Raw genomic sequence first — 16,747 nt, forward strand, 5'->3', positions numbered from 1 at the left:
GAGCAAAAGGCTGGCTCCTCCCTGTCATCACAGCCTTACCCCTTGAACGTGTCAAAGTATCAGACTCCTGCCAGAGCTCAGCCTTTCTCCCTGGAGAGTATTCTGTAGACATTAAATATTTAAGTATTGATAATCTAGTTCAGTAATAGCTCTATAACGCACTATAATTAAGAGAAAGGTCTCTTGGAACCATGTAAAAGTCTGGACCATGGACTAGACCCAAAGAAATGCAGTTCCAAGTTTTAAGTAGATGGCAAAGAGTTTTGAAGCAGGCCTTATCAGCGACTATATGAATCAGTACCTATCACATGGAACTGGGGTATTACCTGTTTACAGATATAATAAATGTGCTGAAGTATTTCAAAATAATATGGCTTTTTATTTTTTTAACTTTTTAAATTATTTTTTTAATATGGCTTCTTAAATAAGCTACACAGACAGCCTTTATTTCCACTTCCACTTCCACTTGTCTTAGTCTGCCTTACTCGGGTCTTAGGATCAGGGAAGCTACAGATCTCCTGGAAGGGTTTGTTTCTGCCTGATATATAGTATCTTATGCCTGATCCTGTTTCTTTCTTTGCTTTGTTTGCCGGGGAGCTCATAGATAAATGTGTATCCCTACCACCACTGACTATATGGTAATTTGTGGTTAAAAGCCTAGTTTTAAGTTATATAGTTCTCGGTTCAAGTCCTTGTTCTATCACCTACTGTTTTTGTGACCTTGGACAAGTTTATTAACCTCCCTGACTCCTTTCTCTCACCTGAAAAATACAGGATAATAGGACTCACATTTCCATGTGACCTGAGGATGAACCGTGATGATACATGTGAATACATGCTTAGCATTGTGCCTGGCTCAGAGAAAGGACTCCATGTGTGAGCCATTGTTGTTACTTCCATTATGGGTGGTTTCAATTTTTTCTTATTTGTCTTTTGTACTGAATTGATAAACTTAAAAATCTCATTCCAGCTTAGAATCTATCAGAAAATCTTTTTTTAAAATTTTTTAATTTTTTAATAAACATATAATGTATTTTTATCCCCAGGGGTACAGGTCTGTGAATCGCCAGGTTTACACACTTCACAGCACTCACCATGGCACATACCCTCCCCAATGTCCATAACCCCGCCCCCCTCTCCCGACCCCCCTCCCCCCAGCAACCCTCAGTTTGTTTTGTGAGATTAAGAGTCTTTTATGGTTTGTCTCCCTCCCAATCCCATCTTGTTTCATTTATTCTTCTCCTACCCCCCTAACCCCGCATGTTGCATCTCCACTTCCTCATATCAGGGAGATCATATGATAGTTATCTTTCTCCGAATGACTTATTTCACTAAGCATGATACCCTCTAGTTCCATCCACGTCGTCGCAAATGGCAAGATTTCATTTCTTTTGATGGCTGCATAGTGTTCCATTGTGTATATATACCACATCTTCTTTATCCATTCATCTGTTGATGGACATCTAGGTCCTTTCCATAGTTTGGCTATTATAGACATTGCTGCTATAAACATTTGGGTGCACATGCCCCTTCGGATCACTATGGTTGTATCTTTAGGGTAAATACCCAGTAGTGCAATTGCTGGGTCATAGGGTAGTTCTATTTTCAACTTTTTGAGGAACCTCCATGATGTTTTCCAGAGTGGTTGCACCAGCTTGCATTCCCACCAACAGTGTAGGAGGGTTCCCCTTTCTCTGCATCCTCGCCAGCATCTGTCATTTCCTAACTTGTTAATTGTAGCCATTCTGACTGGTGTGAGGTGATATCTCATTGTGGTTTTGATTTGTATTTCCCTGATGCCAAGTGATGTGGAGCACTTTTTCATGTGTCTGTTGGCCATCTGGATGTCTTCTTTGCAGAAATGTCTGTTCATGTCTTCTGCCCATTTCTTGATTGGATTATTTGCTCTTTGGGTATTGAGTTTGCTAAGTTCTTTATAGATTTTGGACACTAGCCCTTTATCTGATATGTCGTTTGCAAATATCTTCTCCCATTCTGTCAGTTGTCTTTTGGTTTTGTTGACGGTTTCCTTTGCTGTGCAAAAGCTTTTGATCTTGATGAAATCCCAATAGTTCATTTTTGCCCTTGCTTCTGTTGCCTTTGGTGATGTTCCTAGGAAGAAGTTGCTGCGGCTGAGGTCGAAGAGGTTGCTGCCTGTGTTCTCCTCAAGGATTTTGATGGCTTCCTTTCCCACATTGAGGTCCTTCATCCATTTTGAGTCTATTTTCGTGTGTGGTGTAAGGGAATGGTCCACTTTCATTTTTCTGCATGTGGCCATCCAATTTTCCCAACACCGTTTATTTATTTATTTTTAAAAATTTTTTATTTCTTTTCAACGTAACAGTATTCATTGTTTTTGCACCACACCCAGTGCTCCATGCAATCCGTGCCCTCCCTAATACCCACCACCTGGTTCCTCCAACCTCCCACCCCCCGCCCCTTCAAAACCCTCAGGTTGTTTTTCAGAGTCCATAGTCTCTCATGGTTCACCTCCCCTTCCAATTTCCCTCAACTCCCTTCTCCTCTCCATCTCCCCATGTCCTCCATGTTACTTGTTATGCTCCACAAATAAGTGAAACCATATGATAATTGACTCTCTCTGCTTGACTTATTTCACCATTTATTGAAGAGGCTGTCTTTTTTCCATTGGACATTCTTTCCTGCTTTGTCAAAGATTAGTTGACCATAGAGTTGAGGGTCGATTTCTGGGCTCTCTATTCTGTTCCATTGATCTATGTGTCTGTTTTTGTGCCAGTACCATGCTGTCTTGATGATGACAGCTTTGTAATAGAGCTTGAAGTCCAGAATTGTGATGCCACCACCTTTGGCTTTCTTTTTCAATATTCCTTTGGCTATTCGAGGTCTTTTCTGATTCCATATAAATTTTAGGATTATTTGTTCCATTTCTTTGAAAATAATGGGTGGGATTTTGATAGGGATTGCATTAAATGTGTAGATTGCTTTAGGTAGCATAGACATTTTCACAATATTTGTTCTTCTAATCCAGGAGCATGGAACATTTTTCCATTTCTTTGTGTCTTCCTCAATTTCTTTCATGAGTAGTTTATAGTTTTTCGAGTATAGATTCTTAGCCTCTTTGGTTAGGTTTATTCCTCCGTATCTTATAGTTTTGGGTGCAATTGCAAATGGGATTGACTCCTTAATTTCTCTTTCTTCTGTCTTCTTGTTGGTGTAGAGAAATGCAACTGATTTCTGTGCATTGATTTTATATCCTGATACTTTACTAAATTCCTGTACAAGTTCTAGCAGTTTTGGAGTGGAGTCTTTTGGGTTTTCCACATATAGTATCATATCATCTGTGAAGAGTGATAGCTTGACTTCTTCTTTGCCATTATCTATCAGAAATTCTTAAGCACTATATATATACACAATGGAATACTATGCAGCCATCAAAAGACATGAAATCTTGCCATTTGCGATGACGTGGATGGAACTAGAGGGTATCATGCGTAGCGAAATAAGTCAGTCGGAGAAAGACAACTATCATATGATCTCTTTGATATGAGGAAGTGGAGATGCAAGGCGGGGGGATTGGAGGGAGGTAGGAAAAAAAAATGAAAAGATGGGATTGGGAGGGAGACAAACCATAAAAGACTCAATCTCAAAAAACAGACTGAGGGTTGCTGGGGGGAGGGGGGACGGGAGAGGGTGGTGGGGAAATGGACATTGGGGAGGGTATGTGCTATGATGAGTGCTGTGAAATGTGTAAACCTGGCGACTCACAGACCTGTACCCCTGGGGATAAAAATACATTATATGTTTATTAAAATTAAAAAAAAAGAAATTCTTAACCACTAGAAGTAATTCAATAAATGTATTTTATATATGTGCACCTTCTACATAAATTTTATCAACATAGGTGTTAATTCAAAGTTCTACATTCAGAAACTGTAAACTATAAATGACTTCTACTGCTATCCTTCAGGGCTGGGCTGGTGTTTAATTTTAGACTTTTTAGAATGAGAAAGAGCCCTAGAGATCACAAAGTTGTTGTTTTTTTTTTTTTCCATCAAACTGTCCTACAGCTGGGGGATCAGAGGGGATGACCCCAAAATACTCTCACACTTACAGTGTGAAATTGCTTTGAAGTTTCATGTTTATCTTGCTGTATAATTTCTTTTTACATGTTTAAAAATAAATACAATGTGTTAAATCCCTTACCATGCAATTAGACTGAGATTGTAGGGAGTTGTGCCATGCTTTCCTGCTTCTACTACCAGAGCACATGCCAATGTGGGCAGAGTAGACTGTTTCTCCTTTTCGCAAAAATGAGCCAACAGAAGCCCAGAGAAACATCATGACTTGCCCATGGTCTTCAACTGGTATGTCATCTTCAATCTTTCCCCACAGCATTCAGGTTGCTGCCGGACACCGAACAAGGGCTGTCTGAGCCACGTGAAGGAGTCCAGATTCCAGTACTGGCAAGAGGTAACACATTCGACACTGGACCTGTGTGTGTGTGTACACGTGTGTGTACACACAGGCATGTGTGCACATATGGATATCTGTGCTTGCTGAGTCTGTGTGTACGTGTGTGTGTACACATATGGATATATGTGCTTGCTGAGTCTGTGCACATGCATACGTGTGCATGTATGTGTATGTACGCATATGTACAGGTATATGTACTAGCTAAGTCTCTGGGGTATCTTCATTTCTGGTGACATTCTGCCTTCACCTTTTGGCTCTGAAAGACTGCTGAGCGCATCAACTTGAGAGACGAGCACTAGTTTAAAGCCGTACCCTTCCTGTCACATGCTAAGCTCAACGTGGAGACAACCCCAGCAGCGAAAAGAGATAAAGAAACATAAACAAGGTAGCAGCACCATTTCACTTCGGTTCCCACCACCAGTTAGGGGACTCCTGTGGGGTCCGTAGAGAGCTACACATTCTGTGTAATCATGAGCTCTAGGAAGTATCAGGATATCACTGAAATTTAGAGTTTAGGGATCACCTTTCCTTTGAAAGGGCTCAAGCTGGCTAGCAAGAGGACCTATATAGGCTCTCCCACTGATCTGTCAAACTCCCAGTTATCACTAGATCACACCAGAGAACCTGTGAGAACACCAGCCATTAGCCACAAAATGGGAAAACAGGACACTGCTAGTCAGCCCCTAAGACAAGGTGGATGTGCCCAACTCAGACTTCGGCCACAATCATTACCAGCTGGCAGTGGTGGCCACAAGGCGTCTACCGTATGTTTAGGTTCTACGAGAATAGCTCTTCTTTTGGAAAGATGAGGCATCTTTATCATGTTCCATCTGTTCCACTGACATATCCAGGTTCAGAAAAATTCTAAACAAAGTGTTTCTGAAAACTACAAATATACCATTCATAGAAAACGTCATCCGGGCTCATGAAGTCACTGTTAAGCCCAGACCCAAGGAAGTTCAGAGGTGTGGGGTTCCCTGACATTGGCCCTGTTAGGAGCCAGGACCAGTACCTACCATTTAAGAAGTCTCGCTGTGTTTCTAAGACTTGATTGATGTCCTGCACCCAGGCCTGCTGGATGTCCGCATTGGCGGCTTGCAGAATGACCCTCTCAGAAGTCTCTCTATTCATGAGCGCAAACTTGCAGGGGTCATTGTCCACGTTCTCCTCCAGGACCAAGTAATTCATCTGGAAGAAGCCAAGGTGAGTCTTTTCATACTTAAATGGTTTAAAAAGAAAATCAACAACATATTACAGCTCCTCCAAGTTTTTAAAGATTTTTTTAAAAATTTATTTGACAGAGATCACAAGCAGGCAGAGAGGCAGGCAGAGAGTGAGAGGAGGAAGCAGGCTCCCCGTGGAGCAGAGAGTCCGATGCGGGGCTCGATCCCAGGACCCTGGGATCATGACCTGAGCCGAAGGCAGGCTCCTCCAAGTTTTTATTTCAGGAGACATTTCCAAAATTTTGTCCTGGATCTAATAGCTAAATACTTGGGTTTCTGACTCTGAGTGAATGACATGATCCTGGAGAACCTGCATGATCCGTAAGGCCTGCATTCAGCCTGTCTCTTTCTCTCAAAATATGTAACCTTCACATCCACAGCTTCTTTGGCTGGAAGACTGCCAAGGTTCTGAATCCGTACTCACTCCACATCTCTGTCCTCGGGAAGCAGCTCCCAGGACTGGTTCTGTCCTTCACCCTGTTATCCCCACTGGAAGCCTTACCTTGATGCTCCTTTTGAACATGTAGCCCGGGGTGAGGGAGCCCTTCCTTAGCAGTTCACTGAAGATGACGATTTGTTCAAAGAGGAATACACGCCTTTCCTTGGTCCTGGACTGCATGCCTGTGTCCAGCTCAATCACGTAGAACGTGTCCTGCTGTAGCAGCTTCCCTTGGGCGGTCAGGGTGCCCTGATGGAAGCAAGTACTGGGGTGAGGAAGGTGAAAAATAGGGAGGGGGCCACAGCCCTCTGGGTCCACAAGACTGGCCCCCCTGAGGACACAGACAAGAGAACTGACACTAAAAGCCTCAGGGCACTAGTAAGAGACTGGATTAGGACCCATCCATTCAGGTAGGGGACATGGAGCCCTGGGGGTGGGGGTCGGGGAAGAAGGCTAGAAAACCACTAAGAAGCAGCCCTAAGAAAATGCCAGAAGGGAGGAAGATAAAATCATTAGCTAAAAAGTTGTTCAGGGATTATCCTGGCTCTTCTTATTTTTTATTAAAAAGATAACAGAAAGTGGGTGATGTCTGTAGCCTTTCTGTCCTCAGAACTCTGGGAAATGTTGCCTGTCTGGCTCCCTCGCAGCACAGGCCAAGGACCTTGGGTACTCTTATGGCCACAAACCTAGAACCAATCTGTGACCAAGGGGAGTGATGTAGGCAGGACCACAAGTAATCTAATGAGCTGGGCTTCTCTCCTCTCCTTCTATTATTTCAGGATGGAGTCTTAGTTAGAATTAGTCTAATTCTGAAATCTTAGTCTCCTGCGGTCCATCAACAGGTCGGAGTACCGTCGGAGTACCATATACAGGTGCCCATGTTTTAAAAGCTGGCAGGTATTTTTTGGGCCCTGTGATCTTCTTAAAAAGCCTTAAGCTAGCAGGCCACTTTCCAGCCTACATAGGAAGAGCCTATTTGGTTTGCCAGTTTCTAACCTGATTTTCAGAGACATCTTCACATCTTCAAAGGGAATTAGGCCCAAGCCAGCAGGTCTTCACAGATGCCATTGGAGAGCCTTGCTTTCCCCACTGTTCTGCAGCAAGAACATGCTGACACCTGATATCTGATAGCATCCAGAGGGCCTCCTCTGAACCATACTCTCAGGTGATGGCTTTTGCCCTTTAGTGAAAATGTAGGCCATTCTCTACACACGATACCTTATTCCAAACAGTACCCAGCACAGGGGTCATTTTTCTTTCCTATTCCCAAGAAATACCTGTCCTCTGCTTGGATCATGGCTCCTTACTGTCAAGGTCAGCAGCCAAATAGGCTTATCTCTACCCTGGTCCAAAGTTAATATTAAGCCAGTGATCAGCTAGCCAGGAAAGCTCTAAAAGCTCAATTAACATTATGTAAGAGCCTGACCTGTGTATTATAGCCCTGCCAATACTGAAGGGAAAGCTAGAGGATGTAAAAGAGAGAAAATGTAAGTCAGAGACAAACATCTCCCAGGCCCAAAGCCCTGGACTTCAGAAGGGAAGGAAGGATGTTCATGGTTCTTCTTAATTAGTGGAAGGAATGCAAAGCAAATTCTCTGAGACTTGATGGAAAAAGGAGGTGGTGGTGCTTCACTGAAAAGAGAAGATAATCGTGCAGTCTGCGTGTGGCCTTCTGTGCACACAGGTATGCATGCACAACGCAGTCCCTGTGGAGTCTAACGTGAGTTAGCACGGTCAGATGCTGATTTCCTGTCAGTGGTCAGTGCCTTCAAAGACCAGGAGAAAGTCAAGCCAGACTCCTCCTCAGAAACATGTGGACATCAAGACTTAAGAGCAAAAGGAATTACTTGGTTTGTTCAGAATAGTTTTAGACCTAGCATAGCCTCAAGGGAAAAACGATGAACTTCATCCAGTATGACTACTGAAAAGCTGTAAGAACTCAGGGTATATTTCTGCTGCAAAGCCCTGCTTTGCAGACCTGAGATGCCTCAGGTCTACCATGGAGAACTGGGAATCTACAAAAAATGAACAAGAAAGAAAAGCCTTCACATAGTTCCTGGTCACAGGAACAAAGCGGTGGCAGACAGACACAAGGAAGGGCTGGGAGAGCAATGAGGATACGAGAACTGGGCTCAAGAACATCAGGAATCCAACTCAGTAACCCAAACCTGAATGTACCATCTCCTCTGCATTATTTCTATTCTGTTCTATCCTAATTTAGCCAGGGAGAAAAAAAGCTATTATTTTCTTTATTATCTCAACTTCCAGGAACCCTGTTTCTCTAGAAAGGAATAATAAAATCTTAGGTTGCAGAATTACCAGGAAACAGAATTAGAAGATCCACATCTTTCTCTAAGAAGTTCAACAATTATTAAATGCCAATGTCTCTGTCAGTTCCAATTTGATCATATTAATATTAAAAACAGATGATATGTAGTTAGCATATGAGGTTTGGGTATAAACTAATGGTAGTCACTTATCAAGGTAGTCACTTATCAAGTAGGAAAGCCCATTTTTTTCTTCAAAGATTCACTGTTATGGGGTGTATTGCTCGACCCCCCCCTTCATATCTTGAAGTCCTGACCCCAAGTACCTCAGAATGTGACCATATTGGAAGACAGGGTCTTTACAGAGGGAATCAAGTTAAAGTGAGGTCATTAGAGTGAGCTCTACTTAAACATGATTGGTGTCCTTATAAAAAGGGGAAATTTAGATACAGAAAATGTACAGAGGGAAGACAATATGAAGACATAGGAAGCATGTCATGTGAACATGAAGACGGCCATCTATAGGCTAATGAGAGAGGCCTAAACAGATCCATCCCTCACATCCCTCAGAAGAAACCATCACTGCCTGCACCTTGATCTTGGACTCCTAGCCTCTGGAAAAATGAGATGATAAGTTCTGTTGTTTAAACCACCCAGCCTATGGGACTTTGTTATGGCAGCCCTAGCAAACTAGTTATTTACTGAAGCCAAAATTCTAGGGACATCTAGCTATTTCTCCTAAGATTCCATTCTCAATTCAAGCTCCTAAGATTCTATTCTATTTTAAAGAATAGAAATGTGCGTGTGCTTTAAAGTTTTAAATATTCACTTAACTAAAAAGCCAGCCATTATGTAGACCTAGAACCTGCACCCCCCTCAAAAAAAAAAAAAAAAGGGTGTCTCATTTTCCCTCTGGTGTTACTTTCATTCCATAGTCTGCTCTCCCTCATATTCCCCACACTCACATCTCAAGAAAGCAAGCAAAGCAGAGGTCACTGCCAGGTTCACAGTTATAAGGAATTTTGGGTCTTTCCAACCCCCTTGGAATTGTGACTCTAGCTTGGTGGACTGCTCTGTAGCCTCCTCTGACTGTCCTATCACTGGATATCCTAAATAGATACGTATTCTGGGCCTGTGAGCCAGAGGGCCTGGCACAAAGGCACAGATGGTGAGTGGAGGTGGCAGAGGAGGTGGACACAGGGCTTCAAAGGGAAGCTGCCTCACAGCCCCAGCTCCTGCTGTCCAGAAGAGAGAGGGCTTGGTAAGGGCTTACCTCAAAGCCCTGCAGACGTCCCAGATTCATCATGTCATTGCAGCGTTTTGGAACAAGGCACATTAACTCCACGGCTTTCTGTGGGAGAGAACAACAGCAGCTCAGGAGGGGGATAAGCACTCAGGTAGGAAGCTTAGGGCAATTCCGTGCTGGAGGACAGGGACCTCTGAGGGGATCCCTAATTCTAGGAAAGGACACTGGTTCCTGCTGCCCACTCCTAGAGTAGTATGGGATTTTCTGTTGGGATGTTGATCATCAGTGCACGGCTCCAGATGAATCAGTGACCACATGTGGGAAGAAGGCTACTCAGCCAGCTTTTTCCTCCTTCTCATTTTTGTTTAGCAATTCTCATTCCTTCTCATATTTTCTTTCTTCTCTTTGTTGCTTCTTGGCTGCCTAAGCAACAGCTTAGCCTGGCTTGTGAAACACTAGAGGTTTTCGCCTAAAATAACCTGCCAGAATGGTCTGTAACCTCTCTGGCTTAAAATAATCCCCATGGTGAGATTGCCTCAAAGGACTTCACTTAGGGAGTAATCCTCCAGGGTAGGGGAGGCACATTGAAACACTGAATCTCTGAAGGATGTTAGAAGACTCAAAAATCGCACCCCTTTCCCACCATATGCCATTGGAGCCACACTGAGGAGATGAGTGCAGTGAAACTCTGGTCTGTCCCAGACAGAATTCTCAGGTTCTGGAAAAATACTCAGTGTGTTTATTACTACTTGCCATTCCCCATCCTGTCGAGCAGCTGCTGGCAAGGGGCTCTCACTAAGAGGACTCCACCTGGACCTTTGGCCCTCGAGAGCCAGTTCTTCCCCTTAGAGACAGACATCCAACACTGTCTCCGAGAACAGCCAGTGCCAAGAGCATTAGACTCACCTCAATATCGGAACACTCCAAACCAGCCTTCTCACTGTATCTCAGGAAGTCCTAGCAAGGTGGGGGCGGGAGGGAGCAGGGAAGGTGCAGAGTGGAGATGTCAGTTAGGAAAACAGAGCACTATAAAAAATCCAGCATCATAAAACCTACGATGATCCCCCAGATGACTTTCCTCCCCAACAGACATGGCAGTGCATTATAGAAGCTGAGATATGAACTTATGAATCATATTGGAAACATGAAGAAAACCCCCAAATACTCAAAGATTAAAAGCTATGGGCAAAGGAGGAGGGGGAGAAAGGGAAGAAGGGAGAGGGAGGCTCTGAGCAGGAAGTGGGGTGGGGGTGGGGGTTATGTTCAGAAGGCCTGGGAGAAAGGAAAGCTCAATCTCTCTCTTCCATTTACCTCATATTCTGTAAGACAAACCAAATTAAACCATTTTAAAAGGTGAAATATGATCAAATTTTAGGTATTACTCATTTAAGCTCTCCAGGGCCTTGCCTTGGCTTTTCTTTCTTCTTATGGTCACTCTGATTTTATGTTACTGTTTTTTATTTTTTAAAGATCCCAAGTCCATGATGGTGACAAGAGAAGAAAGTGAATTGAAAGAAAGAAAATGAACTAACCACCAACCTTATAGGCAGGAGTGACATGCATGCAGTTTATTTGGAGGAAGAGCTGACATAAGTCAGGAACAGGGAAGATAACAGCCCACAGATGCCCCCTGCTCATTCATGGGAAAGGTGTGGTGGAGACACAGCCTCCCGCTGACCTGCTCCCCATCTCAGAATCTGAGAGGACCCTTCTCCGGCCCTCACTCAGGCTCACAGCTCTCTTACCTTGAGGAGCAACTGGTATTTAGTGATTCTCTGAATGGGCTTGATAAGGAAGTCACTAAGTGTCAGCCTTTGGTTGATCTCCTGTTTCACCTCCTGGAACACAAGGGATTTACATTAGAAGAAAAAGGAACCGAAGGAATGGGGTTCCCCGCAATTAGGGGGCAAGGTGAGAAGGACAGGCCTTCCCTCTGGCCAATGATGTTTTAGAATCCTCAAACCAGGGGAGAGGGACAGCTGCCCACACAGCTGCCACAATGCTACTAACAACACAAACCCTTCTGCATGTTAGGTACTTCCCACCCCGTGTCCTCACTCCAGCCCCGGGGGACATGCTGGAATGAGTATTCTGTTCTCTGCTGTCAGAAGGGCTCCTCCTAGGGCAGGGGCCTAACGGGAGCCACACTGGACACAGATCTGCCAACAGATGGAGGAGGTCTCTCTCTGAGGAACAGCCTTGCTTTCCAACAAAAGCAGCACTTCCGGGGCAGGGCAAAATAAACACTGGCAGGTGCTTGACAGAACCTTCCAGAACGCAAGCGGAGAGCCTGAGGGGACTGCGAGTGCCTGGCTGAGGAGGAAGGGCCTCCGCCAGCAGTCCCCCAGGACTGGCGGGGCTGGTGGCGGTCTGCGCCGGGGTCCCGAAGGCGGGCCGAGCTCCTGAAGCCGCGTCGGTGTCACCGTCGCTCCGCACACCGGCCGCCTCAGCTTGTCCAGAGCAAAGCGCCCACGGAACTGGAACCCAGGTAAGGCAGTGGCCCTGCTGAGGCAGTGCTCCCTGCCCTGAAGGGGGGTCCCAGCACTGTTGGGGGGCGGGGAGGGGTATGTGGCTGGACACAGCCGGCCTTTCTGACTGCCGCTGCCTCGGGCCGCCTTTCTTCCCCGACCCCCGGATCTGCAAAGGCCGAGCAGCTTACTTCGAAGTAAGCATCGTACTCGGCGACGATGTACTCAGAGCGCGGCTTATTCTGGCAGTACCACACGTAGATATGCAGCTTCCGCTCCTGCAGAGGCAGACGAGGGGCGCTCAGGAGGCCGCCCCCCACCGATCCCGCACCTCCCTCCCCGCGCAGGGCTCCGCCCCATGGCACGGGCCCCCACGCCCCACTCAGGGGACACAGGCCCTTCAATACCACGGATACAAGAGTACACGAAGTAGGCAACCGCCCATCTTTCAAATTGCCAAGAAGGTACTCCCCCCCCCCCCCCCCCCCACCAAAAGCAAGAACTCGGGTGAGAAGGAAGGCCAGGGGCAGAAGAGAGGAGGAACTTTCGAGAGCATGCAAGGGAGCCCGGTGGGAGGGGCGGGGCAGGGCGCAGAAGCTGCTGGGAAGCACTCACGTGTTTAATAAAGAGCTGGGCCAGTCTGTCTTGCTCCTGGATACATTTTTCCAGTTCAGCCAGGAAAAAACTAAAAGGAGGGGAGGGCGTGAGGGAAGGAGGTCACCTCCTTCAGAACTGTATTATTTCTCCATGAGGAGATACATGACACCAGACTCTCCCCCAGCCCTACCCTACCCCTGAGGTCAGATGCAGGGGGAGGATGGGAGGATTCTGGATTTCCAGGGAGCCCTGTCCTCAGGACGAGGTGGCACTTACTCCTTATGCCAGTCGTAAATCTGGTGAATATTTCCAAACACGATTTTATCCTTCCCTCGCATGTCCTCAGGGACACCCTTCTCTTCTATTCTCTTCATGAAGCCCTGGAGAGCAGAGGCAGTGATGAGTGGGGCATCTTTACCAGAAAGCTCTCATGCCAAGCCTCATATACCGCAGCCCTGTGTAAGTGTCCACTCTCTTCAGGAGCCTGAGGGCAAGCTCTTCCACGGTCTCTCAGTGTTCGGCCAGGATTTCACCCCGTGCAGAGTGACAGACCCAACTCTGATAAAGTTCTAGGTCCCTTTCTTTGTCTTCAGCCCTCTTAAGAGAAAGTCTTTTTCATCCAAGTATCTAAATGCCCCTAAAGTATATCCCTAAGGAGAGCGCTGTTTTATTTACTGTAAGTTGACCCTTAACTGTGGACTTGTCAGTCTTGTCTTATGGGTGGATTTTTCTTGGTCTGTCCTCTTGGTAGCCATAACATTCTCCTTAAAATCTAAGGAGTCTCTAAGCCCCAAGGTTTCCCTAGGAGTGCCCTGCTTGTGCCCATGGAGACTCATAGGTCTGAAGAAGAAATGTCCAAATGGTTAAACGCCATATGAGGCTCTTGAGGTAGTAAGTTAGTCACCTAAAACAAGGTGAAGGGACTCAGCTCTAACCAAGAGGTTCCCCCAAACTTGAGACCCATCTCCCTCTGAATCTTTTATGATATTTCAAGGAGAAAAGAAAAAACCCTGCATATTACATTTGATCTATTGTCATTCTTAGTTTCATTCTGCAAATACCCAGAAGTATTTGCACATAACCCACAAGTTAAAAACACCTTGGCCCAGGTAGGGTTCAACATGCCCCTGGTTGGGTGACCGCAGACCCACCTTGACCCACATACTCACCTCCACCACAATCCCCAGATCCTTGACATAGTCTTTTTCTGTCTGTACCAGCTCATTCAGGACAAACCTGGGCAGGAGATTAAGAACAATGAGGGTTCCTCTTCATTGCAAAGCAAGAAATCTTCACACTTAAGTTGACAGGAAGGATACTTTGGCACCTTTATGACAAGACACTTTGACAAAACTGAGTTATGAAAGCTTTGAGGCCAAGGACTCACCAGGAGACTTTCCTTCGTTCATTTCAACTCTATTCTGTGATTATCAAGAGGAGAGAGACATTTGCTTGATAACCAAGCTTTGAGTCCTCAGAGACACCAACATCAAGTGAAACTTTTGAGATACAGAAGCTACAATAGATAGTTGTCCCTGGTAACCAGCCTGCAAAAGGTCCAGTCAGGGCCAGAAAGGTTGACTGCAGGCCCCCATTATCACAGCTTTCAAAGCAGTAGCCTCCCCTCTCCCCAGCAGATGTGGGGTGTAAGCAACACAGGGACCCTTGCTTTCTTGGTCTCTTTCTTGTTAATGATTTCCTCCTCTCAGACACTGCTTTGTGCCAGCCCTTCATCTGAAATGTCTCATGCTTCTATCAAGGTAGGGAGCATAAGCCCTGTTTATTTTTTTTTAAAGATTTTATTAATTTATTTGAGAGACAGAGAGGCAGGCAGAGAGAGAGGAAGAGAAGCAGGCTCCCTGCTGAGCAGAGAGCCAATGCGGGGCTTGATCCCAGGACCCTGGGATCATGACCTGAGCCAAAGGCAGAGGCTTTAACCCACTAAGCCACCCAGGTGCCCCTATAAGCCCTGTTTCATATAGAGGAAGATATTGAGGCTGTGTTGCCCATGATGACGAAGTCCGTAGCAGAGTTGGGATCTGAACCTATTATGCCAGAGTTCAAAGACTCTGCTTTTCCACTGTTGCCTGCTGCCTGGCAAACTGCTCAGACTGGCTCTCTGGTGCCCCTGAGGCCTCAAATCCAAGAGCTTCTCTTTCTTTCTGTCCAGAGAGTAAAGAGCTGGACATAAAATACTCAGGGCTGTGCACGGGGGCAGGCTGGGTGCCGTGCGGCTTACTGGAGTCTGACTCCTACTACCTTTTTTGCCTGGAGCCACACAACTGCTTATTTGGCCCAAGGGGCCGAAGGGACCCCAGCATAAGGGCTGTAAGTGTTCTGAATGCAGGAAGCAATTCATCTGGAATTCTTGACCTGTATGGCACACAGAAGCCAACAGATCCAAGGGTCTGGGCCTCAGGGTGATGGGGAGAAAGCAAAAGGAACACATGCTTCTTTATCAGCATGTCCAGTACTTCCAACCAGTTTCCTCTCTCTAATATACACAATCCACAATCATGTGTTATAGGCCACAGGAAGGAACTGGCAAGGCCAAATAAAAGCATTTAAATATATCTTTAGCATGGCCCACGTTACTGCTTGGAAGAAAATGGTAAAAACCCACAGGAAAGTGGGAGTGGGAATTTGGGGCTGGGAGGGCCCTCTGGAGATGAAGTCCAGCTCCCTGTCTCCAGGCGATATATTTATCCTATGCTATCTGCTGACAGATTGAGGGCTGTCTTGGGCTTTCCAGCCTCTAGGGAAGGGGAATGATTAGGCTAGGTGCTGCTAGTGGGCCTGGCATCACTTCCACTGAAGGCCCGATGAAATACTTGGGGAGATCATGATGCATTAATGGACATTCTGAAAAGGTCCACAAAAGATTTAAATTACATGCAGCACAAGACAGACCATGATTAATTGCCAAATAAATTGAAATAATAAAGCATTTTAACAAATGTTTGGTTCTTATTAGTAAAGGTTATTTACAAGGTAAATGTTACTCTTTCGCCCAACTAAACTTCTTCCTGCAATAGGTCAGACCTATTTCTAACTTCTGTGTTTCACAATGGTGGGGAATGGCTGGTCTTACACAGGAAATCTCTTAGAAGCTTTGCACTGGCTATTCCCTCAGCCAAGAACACTTTTCCTCCCTGGCTAATAGCCATAGCTAATGGCTTATTTCTTACCTGCTTTTAGTCTTTGTGCGTTAAAATTGCAACACGGTCTCAACCATACTCTAAATCTCCCTTACTATTTTTTATTTTTCCAGCTTCTAACATATTTAATAATCTATTTTTATTTCGTTTATTGTGCAGTTTCTCCCTTTACAGTTTTGACTTGCCATGAGAGCAAGGACTTTTCTTTTATTCCTGTTGTTCGTCTTAATCCACTGATATATCCCATACCTTGGTGCACAATAGGTATTCAACACCTACTGTTCAATGAATGACGGCTAAAACTTGAAGACAATCAAGCCCACCCTCGACTTTTTTCTTGTCCTGGACAAATAACTATCTGTTTTCATCTTTTCTCCACAGAGCTCCCATTTAACCCTTTGGTGTCTGGACTGAGTCTCCATTCCCTGTACCTCGCCCCATCCCCCCACCACTCCCCTTCCCTGGCCTCTCGCCTCACAGAGTTCACAACTAGACATGTATCTATCCTCTCTTTCATCATGGCCATACGTTACAGCAAGAGCAATGAGACACTGTAATGGCTGGATTTTTAGGATAGCTCAGGATGTGGAGAGCTGTGGAGTCAGGCAAAAGAGTAAGAAGAGGGAGAAGAAATGGGTAAAGAGAGTAAAAGAGGCAACGAACTTTTGCCTGTTGGAGCAAGATCAGACAACAGCACATCTGGAAGCAGGACAATGGCTTACATGACTGCTCATGAGCCTGTTCAACCAAAATAACAAGAGCAGTGACAGGCTTTGCCAAGGACCACCTGCTACCCCAAAGGTCTCCTCTCTGATCTGAGTTTTGGTTGGCTTGACAGGCCTGACATTGGCTCCACCACTGTCTCATCTATGTAAAAACTACCCTGAGAGGCTAAAG

The 16,747-nt window shown here is 45.4% G+C and overlaps 1 protein-coding gene across 6 annotated transcripts in view; it reads right to left on the reverse strand.

Annotated features, from left to right (window-relative positions):
* LOC308345478 (kalirin) overlaps positions 1-16,747 on the reverse strand; it is a 118,104-nt gene that overhangs the window by 42,540 nt on the left and 58,817 nt on the right. For all 6 annotated transcript variants that reach the window (XM_080807657.1, XM_080807656.1, XM_080807655.1 and 3 more), the window contains 9 exons: positions 13,862-13,928; positions 12,969-13,072; positions 12,711-12,780; positions 12,287-12,373; positions 11,373-11,465; positions 10,534-10,584; positions 9,655-9,732; positions 6,178-6,363; positions 5,469-5,640 (listed from right to left, as the gene is read on the reverse strand). In XM_080807657.1, coding sequence (XP_080663783.1) covers positions 5,469-5,640; positions 6,178-6,363; positions 9,655-9,732; positions 10,534-10,584; positions 11,373-11,465; positions 12,287-12,373; positions 12,711-12,780; positions 12,969-13,072; positions 13,862-13,928 — 908 coding nt within the window. The remainder of the gene's footprint in view (positions 1-5,468; positions 5,641-6,177; positions 6,364-9,654; positions 9,733-10,533; positions 10,585-11,372; positions 11,466-12,286; positions 12,374-12,710; positions 12,781-12,968; positions 13,073-13,861; positions 13,929-16,747) is intronic.

This window comes from Martes martes (assembly GCF_963455335.1).
Source record: "Martes martes genome assembly, chromosome: 1".
Taxonomy (NCBI): Eukaryota; Metazoa; Chordata; class Mammalia; order Carnivora; family Mustelidae; genus Martes; species Martes martes.